The following is a 13,843-nucleotide window of genomic DNA, read 5'->3' on the forward strand; positions in this document are numbered from 1 at the left end:
ACATGTATCCCAACTGCTTGTTTGTCTTTTGTAAAGCAAGTTGTGGAAGATCTATTCCAGGATACTGATGATTTGTCTGGACTTTCCTTAACACAATCTGAAGCAAAGGACTCCTCAGAAGAACTTTTTCCAGGTGTGGATGGTCCATTGGAGTCTGTTTTGTGGCAAACTGAAGTAAAAGCCTTTTCAAAAGAACTGTTCCCTTACAGTTATGAAATGACTGAACCTGTATTATTGCCAGAAGGACTGAGATCTGCTGAACTAGCCCAAGAGGCAGTTGCAGGATGGGAGGGTGTACCTTCATGTCCAGAGAGTGGGAGTAAAGTTTTTCAAGATCATAAAGTCCAGGACATTTCTTTACCAGCAAAAGCGTTGAACAGGCTAAATAAGGGAGAATTAGGGACTCTACAGTTCTCAATGCAAATGGGAAAGCAGTCTCTAACCCCTGTAGTTGATCTATGTAAGCCAGTGTTGGAATGTTTAAAAATACCTGTGTTCTCCCCAGTAATTGGTGGAGGGGGATGGGTGTGTCAGATGTTAAATTGTAAGTACCATCATGAAATTATAAAGGGTGAAGCAGTGGCTTTAAAAGATCTTTTACCTGGCAGAAATTTTTCTGTTCCCAAACTTTCTTTACAGCTACAGAGCTATTTGTGTACATTTTGGGTTTGGTTCCAGCAAGTGCACCCTATGGGAGCTGTGTGTATGTTGATTTTCTTGCTCCAGTTGGACTATGAATTTTGCAGAGGCTTTTTGGCTGCAGTGATTTCAATACAATGGAAGACATCTGGAACTGACAACCTTGCTCATGGTGGAATATTGAAGAAGGAAGAGAGTTGTGATATACAATCTGTTTTCTGTAACCCCAAATATTGGCTATATTTTTGTAAAGGAAAAGTTGTGGAGGGATTTTTCTTCCTTTATGTAAGATTTTTGTTCCTTTATGTATGTATGTACCTATAGCTGTAAGATCTGTATCAATAACTACAGTATGCCATTTCTTTTAGGCACCCATTTTCAGATCCAGAGTGATCATAGTCCCCTTCAGATTAAGGTGGTCTTTGATTTTATAAGATTATTCATTTTCTATTTCCCATATTTGGGGAGTTTTAAATTCTGTGGCTGATTCATTGTCACGGAGATGGGGTCCATAAGATGATGTTTGACAGTCCTAGTATAGGCATAGTGCAGGCACTGTCTTACGGGATACCAAAATGTTTTATGGTTTTAATTTTAATGTGGATCTCATTCCGTGGGTTGGAATAGTTCCAGTTTTGGCTGGAATCTCTTCCAACTTGGGAGGGGCATGTCACGGGGTGGGGCAAGTCCCTTTCCCTTTAAGATGGTTTAGGTTGGGTGTTGGTTAACCAGGTGTAGGGTATTAATATTTAAAGAATAAAACCTGGGCTTGGGTGCCTGAAAACAGAGCAGGGGGAAGGGAGTTTACAGCTATTATAGTGGAAGCAATACTGAGACTTGTAAGATGGTAGTTTTAGCCTCTTTTTAGGTAAGATCTTTCTTGTTTTAAAGCTATTGTGATGCATGTAGAAATGTTTTTATGGAGCAATTGAAGCTCCCTTAAAGCTTTAATAAAAATCTTTTATTTAAAACATTGGGTGCAGTGATTGACCAGGGGCATGTATGATAATGGGACCTGGGGCTTGGAGTAAGCAAAAATAAATAAGCATTGCTCTTGAGGATGGTGGAGGAGGGTTGAGTCCTGGCTGGTTTGGGGGTCTCCCTTGGTCCTTCCCTACCCCAAGGGCAATGTTTGTTACAAGGGGAAGAACTTCCCCTTGCCCATGGCTGAGCCTCTGCTCGCTGCAATCCTGTGTTGGATGCAGCGCAAGCCTCCTGGCTTGCCTGCTCCAGCGCGGGTTAGGATTGCACCCTTACTGATTTTTTTTTGGGGGGGGGGTGATTGCAGGCAGGCTACAGAGAAAATTCACTTGGTGGAACAGGTCTGGCTTCACCTTATTTATTTGTTTTACTTTAATTTAATTATTTATAATTATTTATTTTAATTTGCTTTATGATGTCACTTTCAGCCATGACATCACTTCTGGTGGGTCCTGGACAGATTATCATTCTAAAAAGTGGGTCCCAGTGCTAAAGGTTTGAGAATTGCCGCAATAAGGTGTTAGTAAGTTGACACCCTGGGGGGGGGGGCGGTGACACCAGTAGTGACCAAAATCACAGTTTGGGGGATTAATTCCATCATGTTATATATCAATGTGTAATTTCATGCAGAATGCAGTGCAACAAACCATGTTGAAATATCTTTATTCTTTCAAAAGGTACAGCCAAAAAACCAGTGGGGGCGGGGCGATGGTACATCACCATGCCCACCACCTAGGATGTTGCCCTGCCCACTGCATGGGGGGTGAAGCGCTGGCCTCCTGCACCGTGTGATGCAAACTCTAGTGACACCACTGAGTGACACATCAAATGGTTACCAGGCAGTGTGCCAGTCTCAGCTGCTGCTCTTCCCACTCCCTGGATTTGAAGAGGAAGAGAGGAAAAGGGGCATAAGAAATGTGTACGAGAAGGAGGCTGGTGAACGAGTAGCCTTCTCCCTGGGTTCAGCCTGTGGTGAGAGCATGGGGTGTGACCACAGAGCACATCACCCTGGAGGTGTATGGTGGCTGATGCACACCCTTTCCCCCTCTATTGAGGTATGATGTACCCAGGATTATAATGCCTAACTAGACCTTGGGTTTGAAAGCACTTGTGCTAGGCCTGGGTTTGGATATGGCTGGCCCCTAAGAGGGATGCTCTTTGCCCCATCCCTGCAAAGAAAGTTGTTAAGTTGTTGTGCTTACCTGAAAATAAGGATTTTTTGGACTTTTAATAATAGACAAGTGGAAAACTTCTTAAAGGAAAACAGTCACCCAGCAGACATATATACAATAAATGGCAGAGCATAGATTAGTAGATAATTCCTATTTTAACTGTGTATGAACACCTCACTTGGGGGGGGGGAATAAGCAATGAGGTAACACAGTACAGGAAGTTGTAAGCTAACGGTGCAGCTGACCAATGCAGTGGAGAAGCGGGAAAAGTTGGGGGACTTTTTTGAAGTGACTCACCCTGGCAGGTTTTCAGCCGCTGTGAGTAGACAATGGTTTTTGCAGAAATGTACGTTGGGAGCCCTGCACATTTAATCTGAAGCAGCTGCTTTCTTTTGCATACTTCAGTTGTTGCCGCAGAAAGCACAAACTGTGCTGTCAGCAGCCAGGGTTCAAAGTGAAAGGGGAAACATGGAGATTGTGCTCAGTTAATTAAATTGAAGTGGGTTTTGATATTTCCTTTCATGTCATCTCTCTTCAGCAAGGCCACCATGGATGACAGAAACTTAAAAGCAACAGTTTGGGTTTCTTCTGAGAGATTGGCTTTGGAGAGGCAGTTGCAGCTTTCGCAATGGGCATTTCCTGATAGAAATCAAATACTGTGCTCTGGAAGCTAATGAGAATAATGGCAGCAGGAAACAGCAAACTGTGCCACAAGGATGGCATGATGGTCTTTTCTCGGTTTTTCCTCTGAGTGGTTGCGGAGTGCTTTGAAAGAAAGAAAAGCCAGCCCAAGGTGTCCCAGTGCTTGAGACAGCATGAGACACCCCCACACACTTGGTGATGTGCCAGCCTCTTTGGAAGACAAAATAGAGCAGACGAGGAAGTGTGGAGGAGAGAAGTGTCAGGCATCTAATGCACCTCTCTCCCACACTTGCTATTCTGCTGGTTCTCCTCCTCCTTTCTCTAACCTAGAGAAAGAGCAGTGGAGGCAAATGGTGGACAGAAATGGCTGTCACCTGCCTGAGGCAGCCACCTCAGTTGGCTTCACAGATGTGCTGGCCCTGGGAAGAAAGCACCTGCCGTGCAACGCAGACCACATCATGCTGCTTCCTGGAGAGAAGCCAGCAGTGTCCCCTGTGGCTTCTCACAATGACTTGTGGCTCTTGTGACGATATATAAAAAAAACCTTGTCATTGCTCATCACTGAGGCAGCAGCCTGTGAGAATTTGTCATGTCCATTTGCTGAAAAGGTAAAAATCCAAAATCCTCATTTGGACGATTTTTGACTTGCACCAAATCATCCACAAACCCTTTAGAAGGAATATAAAGGTCAAGGAGGTGGAATAGTGTGAAACAAAATGCGAGGCATGAGAAACAGGCAGATGGGCATTCAGGTATTCGGCATAAGAGGAAGTCAGAAAGTTACATTGCTGATAATGTCTTCTAGCTCTCTGGTCCTCTTCTTCTTTACCCAGTCACAAATTTTCAGTTGCTTTGCTGATAGTTTTGTCTGAAAGCACAAGAATCTACATGGAGGTGGAATTGCTCTTTCTGGTTGGTTACATGCAAAGGGAGCACATAACAATTTATATGCAGATAAAGTTTGAGTTTTTGGATGAGTCCATATTGCCAATGTTAAAGGTTTAAAAGCTCAATTGCATTCACTTGTTTAATTACCTGTGAGGAGCAGAAGAAAGGTCAAGGCCAGTCTGTCCATGAAGTGACAAGGACGTGACAAACTGATGAGTCCTCAGTCCCATCTGTCTGCCATTCTGTCCAGCCCACCACTAAGAGTAAGTTGAAAGAGGATCGCATCAGTCCTCTTTTCCCTCCTGCTTGAGTGGGGGGGGGGGAAGCTGCCTCCACTCCAAATCACCTTTCCCCACCTACCCAGCTGTTTGCAAAGCACCAGGTGGGCAGGGATGGTGATCTGGAGCTTGGATTCACCTCCCTTCCCTTTACTTACCTAGAGTTCAGTGCACTGCACCTGTTTCAAATGAGCAGTGTCCCCAGCAACCCTGTGGAGTCCTGTTGAGGAGAAATACAAGCGAAGGGAAAAGTACAGGTCATCCCTGTGGGATGTGTGGAATTGGGGTGGGTGGAAGCAGATTGACTTGGACCATCCTTTTTGGTCATAAAGGTTCTCATGCGAGTTCAAGTATGTTCAAAGGGAGGTCCGGAAGGACAGGTTTTACTCCAGAGTCCTCTCCCCATCCAGCTGCTGCTGCTGCTACTATTGCTATGAGAAGAACAACTCTGTTGGATCAGACCAAAGAACCATGTAGTCCAATATCCTGCTTCCCACAGGTGGTCAGCAAGATGCAGCCAGGAAACCAATAAACAAGTCTTAAGGACAGCAACCCTCAAAATTCCAATAATGTTCCTGTATGAGCTTTTCAGGCACCCACATAATGCTTTTTGCATTTTAAATTCCAGAAAGATCCTTGAACAGAAAAGTACATTTGTTCTCCATCCCCATCTGCCTATTAAGTCCTTCAAAGGCCCCCTTTTCAGATTCTACCTTGGTGTATTAGGACATTCTTAATAAGGTTTTGAATAATGCTGTCAACAATATTAAAGCCTAATTACTCTCTTTGATTCTTGATCTAGAAAACAAGCTAAGAGTTGACATGCGTGCTAAGGAGCTGGAAGTCACTAGCAATGAAGACATAGAAATTGAATGTAAAATCATCTCGCTTACCAAAGAGGATTCTCATTTAGGAGTTGCCTGGTACTTTCTCCCACTTTCTCCCATGGATGCAGTTCCAGTGCTGATTTTAAGGACCAATTACAGTAATATATTGGTATATGGAGAAGCATTCAGTTCTCGCCAGCAGAAACACAGATTTCATAGCGAGAAGGTCTCCGAGCATCTGTACCAGCTGCATATATCGTCAGTGGATTATGATGTTGGTGGCAAATATTACTGTGCAGCAGAAGAATGGCTCTGGTCAGCAGGTAGTGACTGGAACAAAATTGGAGAGGCGACATCAGGTAGAACCATAGTGCACTTCCAACATTCAGGTAAACTCATAGGGTATTTTAAGAAGCATTTCTTTTTAATATCACTATACTAGATAGGTCAAATCTACTGTTTTTCTTTAAGCCATGTTTAATTTTTGCTATAGTCTTTAATTTTTTGGAGAAGATTTTGTTTCACCAAAAGTTAAATGTATCTTCATCTTATGTAACACAAATGTATGTGACTATATTGGCAAATGTGGTAGACTTGCACAATGGCTGTGTAGGTTTTGCCCATAAAGGGGGGGAGGGGGTAAAGGGGGTAATTTGTACCTAGGCCCAGGGTCAGAAAGGGGGCCCAGGAGCCAAAGAATGGGCCTCAGAAACTTCCTGGGATCTTACACTTTGCAATCTCACCCAGGCTCAGTGCCCATGCGGGATGCTGAGGGCATTACCTTGGGCACATGACAGCAACTACTGCCACAAGCCATACAGACCAGGCCCAGGAATGCATACATTCCTTAACCGTGTCACATCCAGGAGGAAAATAACCTGCTACAGTAGTTCTTTGGCTTGTGGATCTGCTAACAATGAAGGCGTGTGGAGGAACTCGGGGACACAGCTCTGGGACTGCAGCTGTTGCAGAAGTCAATTTTAGTGTACACAGGACACTTTCGATTTTAGTATGAGCCTAAATAAAATGATACTAATCTCTTGCAATGATTTTCTATATTTGAAAGATTTCAGAGAGACTTGGGAGTGTGTTTGGTTTTCTGTATCTAGCTACCGGAGCCGGGAGGCAGGTAGACCTGAGCTTTGCATTGGGAAGACTGGTAGATCTGGCCTCCAAAGACTATTCTGGCTGTTGCCACTTTCCCCCTGCTTATTTTGCCCCCATTCTGCCATTGCTACCCCCCCTTTGGGAAGGGGCCCCAAAGAAACTTCATACCCCCTGATAAAATTGCTCTCAGAGGTCCTGGGGGGAATACTTGTTTCATCTTGACAGAATGTTTTATTCTTGTTGTGCCTGTTGTGGCCCAGACATGTACCCTCTAAAGGGTCTGCACTGGTGTGTGGACCCCTTCTGGAGCTAAGCAACATCATCATGTCGTCAACGAATTTCCATGTTGCCAAGCTGCACAGAGCTAGGCTGTGATGTACTTGGCTGTGCACCTTAGAGAGAACCTTGGCCTCAAACTACCTAGGTGCCAGGAGATATACCCAGCAGCCTGGGATGCCTGCAAGTTGACTTGCAAGTTGACTGACTATGTATATTGGTCTGCTGCATGAAAAGATAGACTGGAATGAGTACATCTATTCCCAGGTAGGTGGCCCAGTTCGTTGTTTCAGGCAGCAACTCCAGCACCTACGCAGGCACAACTTCCTCTCAATGTTTGTCTAGTCATTGTGGGGAAGTTTGCAAATCTCTAGGGGAAGTTAGTAGCTGCTTAAACAAAACCTAGACATGAGTCAGTTGCTATCAGTTATATCATCAAAGGTAAGGCCTGGCCTGGCCTGGCCCAGCTGCTTCTGGTTTGCATACTTGAGGTGGGGGAGGGGGGGAAAACAGCTGATGCAGACAAATGCTCACTGGGATGCTGAGCTTGATGGGAAATATGACTCCTCATAAACCTCATTCTTGTTTACTTCTAGAATATAAACCCCTCATCGAAAGAACAAACCACAGCATTACTGCCAATGAAAGTGAGGATGTGACTCTGAAATGTCTCCTGCAGAGCACAGTTCAGTCCACTTCCCGCTTCTCCGTTAGTTGGTTCAGAGAGTCAGTCCATTCCAGTCCTGAGCTCCTGGTAAAAATTACAGGCAATGGCATCATGGAATATAGCGGTGGGAAGGTGTCAAGAAGGTTGCACCCTCACAGCCTGTCTGTTGGTGACTTTCGTCTGACGCTGCAGAATGTGGAAATGGCTGATGCTGGGACATTCTACTGTCAGGTGGAAGAGTGGCGCACTGTTGATTGTAGCACTTCTCAAGTCCAACAAGCAACTGCTCAATCGGGATACAGCAGACTTACGGTGCTTCCTTCAGGTAATGTTGATTTGGTTTCTGTGTGTGCATTATTTTTCAATGAAAACACTCCAGATTTAGGGCTAAACTGGGCAATACATGGATTCCATGATTGGGCCCTGCATAATTTTGGGGGTTTTTCCCCTATGCCCATAGCATGGAGTTCAGATATATTTAGAACAGTGGTTCCCAACCTTTACTCAAAGATTGGGTAACCATTAAGTCTTTGCAGGGCAGTTCCACGGGTTAGCAACTTGGCGGCAATGGCACTTCAGGCTCATGCCACCGCTGCCAAAGTAAAACAGGAAGGTTTTCAGATTTACCAAGCAGTAGCAGTGGGAACTCATATTTTCTGCATCTCCAGCCACTAATCAGGTAAGTCTGAAACCCCCTTTTTTACTTTGTCAACAAGTGCGCAAACCTGGACATGCTGTTGCCAGCATCACTGCCAACAGCCACTCCCTTTAGCAGGAAATTCAGTATTTCCAGTAGCCCTGAGGGTCACAACCCTCAGGCTGGGAAATGTTAATTTAGAGCAGGGGTCTCCAAACCAAGGCCCAGGGGCCAGATGCAGCCTGCAGCAAGCCTCTTTCCGGCCCGCAGCCAACCTCTTGTCCCCTGAAAGCCTCTGGCCCACTCAACTGAACATGACCAGAACTGTGCTCTGATTATGTCTGGGAGGGTGTTCTGAGGGCCAGAGAGATTGAATGAATGAGCCCATTCATGCATTTATTCACTCATCTACGTTCCAGCTCTAATTTATTTATTTAAATTTTATATTTAAATTGTTTTTCCAGCCCTCCACACCGCACCAGATATTTGATGCGGCCCTCTGGCCAAAAAGTTTGGAGACCCCAGATTTAGAAGAATGTTTTGTTTAAATGTAGGTTAACAATTTCTGTTGTGTGTCTTGTGTATTCTTGTGCACCAACACTTTGTAAATAACAAATAGACATTGTAAATGTAAATAACATATAGACATTGTTGAGAGATTATGGCAAATTCTAAAACAGTAAAACTGCAGTGCAGAAACATCTTAAGTATGAAAAATAACACTTGGTGCTTCCTATTCCACTGATGGTTTCAATAGCATTTGCAGTAGATGTCTGATAATATGGCACCTCCATTAGCAAATGTGCTCTCAAATGTGGACTATAATGCTGGTGATTTAGGGCCCAATTCTATCCAATTTTCCAGTGCTGGTGCAGCCGTGCCAAACATTTGTTCCCTTACTTTGGGGCTGCATTGTGGATGCTGGAAACATGGACAGGATTGGGCCCATAATCAAATATATTACACCTGGGCTCCAAAGTGAGGACTTGGAGTTGATAAGTTTGGTCAAAGCTTGTGCACCCACTTTATTGGAAGTGCCATATAATTGGATGCTGGTCTATTAGGGTTTTACAGTGCTCAGGGAAAAATTCATTCTTCACTTGGAAATCTGCAGAACTATTAAAAAGGCTGATCATATACGATTATGCAAATAGAACAAGCTGGTATGTTTGTTGTTGTGTTCTTGTTTTTTGCAGTGTCAACCAATTCTTCCCAGATCTGTTCTTCTGCATCATTGATCCACTTCATTTTATTCTACCCTCTGGTTTTGTTTCTCATCCTGATGTCTATTATCATCTTCTTGTGCTTCAAAACCAAATATATCCCTACGAAAAAACAGAATCTGAAGAAAAAACAAGACTTCAGGGAAGAGGTTGGAATGGCAGCAGCCCAGTTCAAATCTAGCAACAACATGGCAGAGGAAGAGACTGATAATCTGAAGGGCAAGGAGGTAGATTGACTTGATTGAGGCTTAAGTGACTCCATTCAGTATTGTACAGGTTGCAAATGACTCTTTCTTATTCATAGGATATCATCATCAACCTGTTTGCATGACCCTATATTGACTTTCTCAGATAGAAACCTTTCATAATTTTTTTTAATGCTCAAAATTACAAATCAAGGAAACCAGCAACATAGCAGCATATATTTACCTGCTGACTTAGGCCTCACCATCCAAGTTAAATACAATAATTTGCTTTTAATTTGCTATATCAAAATGTGCTTCATTCTGCTGCTTATCTGTGCTTATGACTGAGGCTGGAAACTGCAAATTTCTCCTATCACTTATTTTATAAAGACTCCTCTCTTTCCTGTATTCAGTCTGTTCTGTACAGCGCATATCTGTGTGAAATGATTCCTCGTTTTCTAGTTGTGTCAAATTTTTCCTCATTACGAGCCCAATCCTATCCAACTTACCAGTACTGATGTACCTTGCCAATGAGGTGTGTGCTGCATCCTGCAGCAGGGAAGCAGGCACAGAACCTCCTGTTAGGGAACATTTGTTCTCTTAACTTGGGGTTGCATTGTGGCTGCATCTTCTGACATTTGTGAGCAGGGTTCTCACGAAGACTCTGTCTGCAATGTCTTGGCTTTCAGCAACAAGTAACTTTATTCAAGTCTTCAGTGCTTCAAGAGAGGGCATTTCTAATGCCTCCAGAGAGGGAGTTCACCAGTTGTAGGTAAAGACTGAACTATACGAGAAGGACATACACACATGTCTACCACTGCATGTGTGCACACACAATCTTGGGTTTGCCTAACCCAGAATTAAAACCAAATGGGGGGGACACGACACTGGGTAGTAGCGGAAACAAGCTCCTCCAGCTAGGCTCATGGTAATCATGAAACAGAGTTTTCAAAAGAATATAGATTTTATTGAAAGATATAGAAAAGGGCAGGAGGTGTGGTCTGGAAGTTGAGCTGTTGCCCTGCCTGAAGAAGCTAAGTTGGATAAGCTTAGGTCACGTCTTTGAATGGGAGACCAAAAGCCATTGACAAGCTATTGTGAGATAGCGGAGCTGACAAGCTGTTTTGAGAGGTTGGAGGATGGGCTTGATTTATGGTTGCTGCCTGCAGAAGCTCAGAAGGCATGAAAGTATGCAGCCAGGAAAAATCACCGCACTGTGAAAAGGGAAACATCTGGAGAAATGACAGGCTCTTTGTGTTCTTCATATAATAAAACTTGTAAAAACCAATCTGAAAAAAACAACAACTGCTAATGTAAATCACCTTGAATCTATGAGGAAGGTGGTATATAAATGCTAGGATTAAATAAATAAAAGCAAGGAGAATGCAGTGTTTACTTACAAGATCAGTTGCATAGTAGTAGTTGTGGATGAAGAATACTTGAGATTGGTTCCTTTCAGACAGGCATGGGTTAAGTGAACGGGAGGGGGAAGAGCGAGAGAGTCAAGTGCCAACTGGGCTCAGGTTCCTCCCTCTGAGATGACCAGAAGGAAGGAGAGGATTCATGATGGGAGGTTTAAAATGGGCACTGGGGAACGGTGGGTTTAAAGGAGGTGTTAGAGGGGCTTAGAGAAAGAGAGGAGGGGAATTACTTATTGATTGGAGGGGGGGGAGGAAACCCACTTGGTTCTGTTGAATGCATAAACTACTGCAGTGAGCATCCAACCGCTTGGGAAACAGAAGTCTATAACATTTACCTGCCTGGTGAGGAGAATGTTGCCACATTCTCACTTCCCAGAATTTCTGATGGGTTGTAGACCAGTGGTGAAAATTACCTGACCTTATGGCAAACCAGTTTCCTATCAGGCCACACATACTCTGAGTGATCAGGAGCCACATATATGTTTGAACTTTAGCAAAAAAAAAAAAAAAGCTTGGTATAGAAATCAGGCATGTGGGAGCCCGACTTTAAACACATTTGTTTGTTATTTCCTTTTCCTTCTCTCTTTTGTTGTAGGTCACCCACCACAGTTTCCTCTTCCATGTTCCTTTCCCCACTTCATTCCCCCTGCCCTTTTTACAAATCCAGAAAGCAGAGGAGACAGCTGGTGTGCCACTGGGAAAGGGGGTGGCATTTGGCATCCCAAGGTGTTATGCAAGGGGATGGCAGGATTTGGGAATGCCAGGAGTTGTTGGGCTGACTGGCTACACACATGTAGGGTGTGTACTGCACATGCACAACATGATTACAAGTAAAACTGACTATATGTTTAACAGGAACGTATGGTGCAGGGACAGCAGAACTGCACCAACGTCTGTGGAAAAGCAATGCAGCTGCCCTGCCTGCTTACACCTGAGGAGGCTCTCCTTACACCTGCTTTCTTGGTTGTAAGGAGAGCATCTTCAAGGTTGGGTGGCTGTGGTGCTTTTTCACAGACTACAACGGGGTGGTTCTGCCTCGCCTGTGCCCCTGCACCACACATTCCTGGTGTTCATTTAGTTCTCACCTTTCAGTGAAGGTGCAGAGATTGGGGCAGGGCCAATAGACACAATTCTGCTTCCCATCCATGCATTCAATTTATGTATGATATAAATGAGGGAATCAGGCTACTGTCCTTCCAGGTGATTTTTAGTATACTTGCAAAGGTCACAAATGGACATCTTCCTTCTAGCGCAGTGGTTCTCAAACCTTCCCACCCCGTGACCCACCTTTGGCATGGAGCATGTCAGCCTAGAAGTTTTGGTGGGGTGACATTATGTGACCCACCAAAAACTGGGTCGGGACTCACAGTTTGAGAAACACTGTTCTACTGGAAAGATGTTGGAGTCACAAGTATTGTCCCAAGAGTGGGAGCTGCTTTGCTTGCAGACACCGTGTCATCTGGAAGTCACTAGACTAGACAGATCACAGAGAGAGAGAGAGCCAGATTGTCTCTCATCAAAGAGGATTCCTGCAGGTCAATGGCGAGACAAACCAGCAAAGGGCTCTTGCAGTGTTTGCTGTATGTGTGCAGATAAAAAGAATAAAGGAAAAGACAGAGCGAGCTGAATTCTCCAGGGCTGTCAATCCAGCATGAAAATTCACAGTCAGGGGAAAAGCGTTTGGCTGTTTTGTAAAAAAGCACATGGGAGTGAACTGGTGATAACAAGAGCAGAATGGAATGGCACCCGAGGGGGGAGGGGGTGGCAGTGGTGCTTTGTGTCCTTCTGATGGGACTTAATACCAGCACTGTCCAATTTGGAAGAGAAGGGCCATGACCAATCAGTGTTAAATGTGGCAATAATGTTTCATGCGGAGGCCACAGGATAAAAGGGAGTGACAGCCTGAACTGCAAGAGATTTCATTCTCTTGGTAATGAGTGAGACGTAAAGTGGCACTGAAATAGAAGGAAAACACCATGAGATTCTAATTTCTCTTCCCATTGCTGCTGCGGCTTTGATCTAAAGCAAAGCCCTATTTTAAATTGCAGACGGATGCAAGTAAGATACCATCCAGCCACTGGCTTAATGAAGTGGGGCATACACTGAGTCAGATAATGTTCTTCGAGTCCAAAATGCAGAGACAGAACTACTGTACTGTATCTATAACGTAGTCATAAGGAGTGTTGCTGCTCATGGGTAAAGATGGGGAACCTTTCTGGGTAGTTTTCATCAGTGTGAGCAGGATGATGGGTGATCCCAGGCTTACGGATCAGGGGAACAGCGCCTTTAAAAAACCCGGCACAATGAAAGGAAGTGAAAGAAAGGTTCCCTCCACTGCTTGCTGTGTTATGTCTGTGAAGCAGCAGCAGCAGCAGCAGCGAAGGAAAGGCTGGCCTTGCTTTGTGTAAGTCCTTTTATACAGGGCCTCTGAGAGGAATTTTATCAGGGGGTCCAAAGTTTCTTTTGGGCCCCTTTGCAAAGGGGGAGGGGTGAAACAGAGTGGGGGAGGGTGGTGACGGGCAAGCAAAATGGGGGCAGGGAGGGGCAAAACAGGGTGGGGGGAAGGGTGGATCCAGCTGGAAAAGTCTTTGGAAAAGGATGGACAGCTGGAAAAGTCTTCGGAGCCCAGGTCTACGCACCCATGTGGCATCGGCTGCTAGATACAGTAATATGGAAAACCAAACATACTCCTAAGTCTCTCTAAAATCTCTCGAATATAGAAAATCATGCAGAAAATTAGCATCATCATAATTAGGCTCATACTAGAATGAAAAGTGTCCTGTGCATACCAAAACTTGCTTCTGCAGCAGCTGCAGCCCCACAGTTACGTCCCTGAGCTCCTCTACACTCCTTCATGGCAAGCAGATCCACAAGCCAAAGAGCTACTGTAGCAGGCCAGT

The 13,843-nt window shown here is 44.5% G+C and overlaps 1 protein-coding gene across 1 annotated transcript in view; it reads left to right on the top strand.

The window, feature by feature from the left end:
* Positions 1-9,788, top strand: part of CD101 (CD101 molecule) — a 35,367-nt gene extending 25,579 nt beyond the window's left edge. Inside the window, exons 7-9 of the mRNA XM_066621282.1 lie at positions 5,403-5,816; positions 7,407-7,755; positions 9,303-9,788. Of these exons, the coding sequence (XP_066477379.1) occupies positions 5,403-5,816; positions 7,407-7,755; positions 9,303-9,573 (1,034 nt within the window). The 3' untranslated portion in view covers positions 9,574-9,788. The remainder of the gene's footprint in view (positions 1-5,402; positions 5,817-7,406; positions 7,756-9,302) is intronic.
* The last annotated feature ends 4,055 nt before the right edge of the window (positions 9,789-13,843 follow it).

The sequence above is a fragment of the Tiliqua scincoides genome, chromosome 3 (assembly GCF_035046505.1).
Source record: "Tiliqua scincoides isolate rTilSci1 chromosome 3, rTilSci1.hap2, whole genome shotgun sequence".
Classification (NCBI taxonomy): domain Eukaryota; kingdom Metazoa; phylum Chordata; class Lepidosauria; order Squamata; family Scincidae; genus Tiliqua; species Tiliqua scincoides.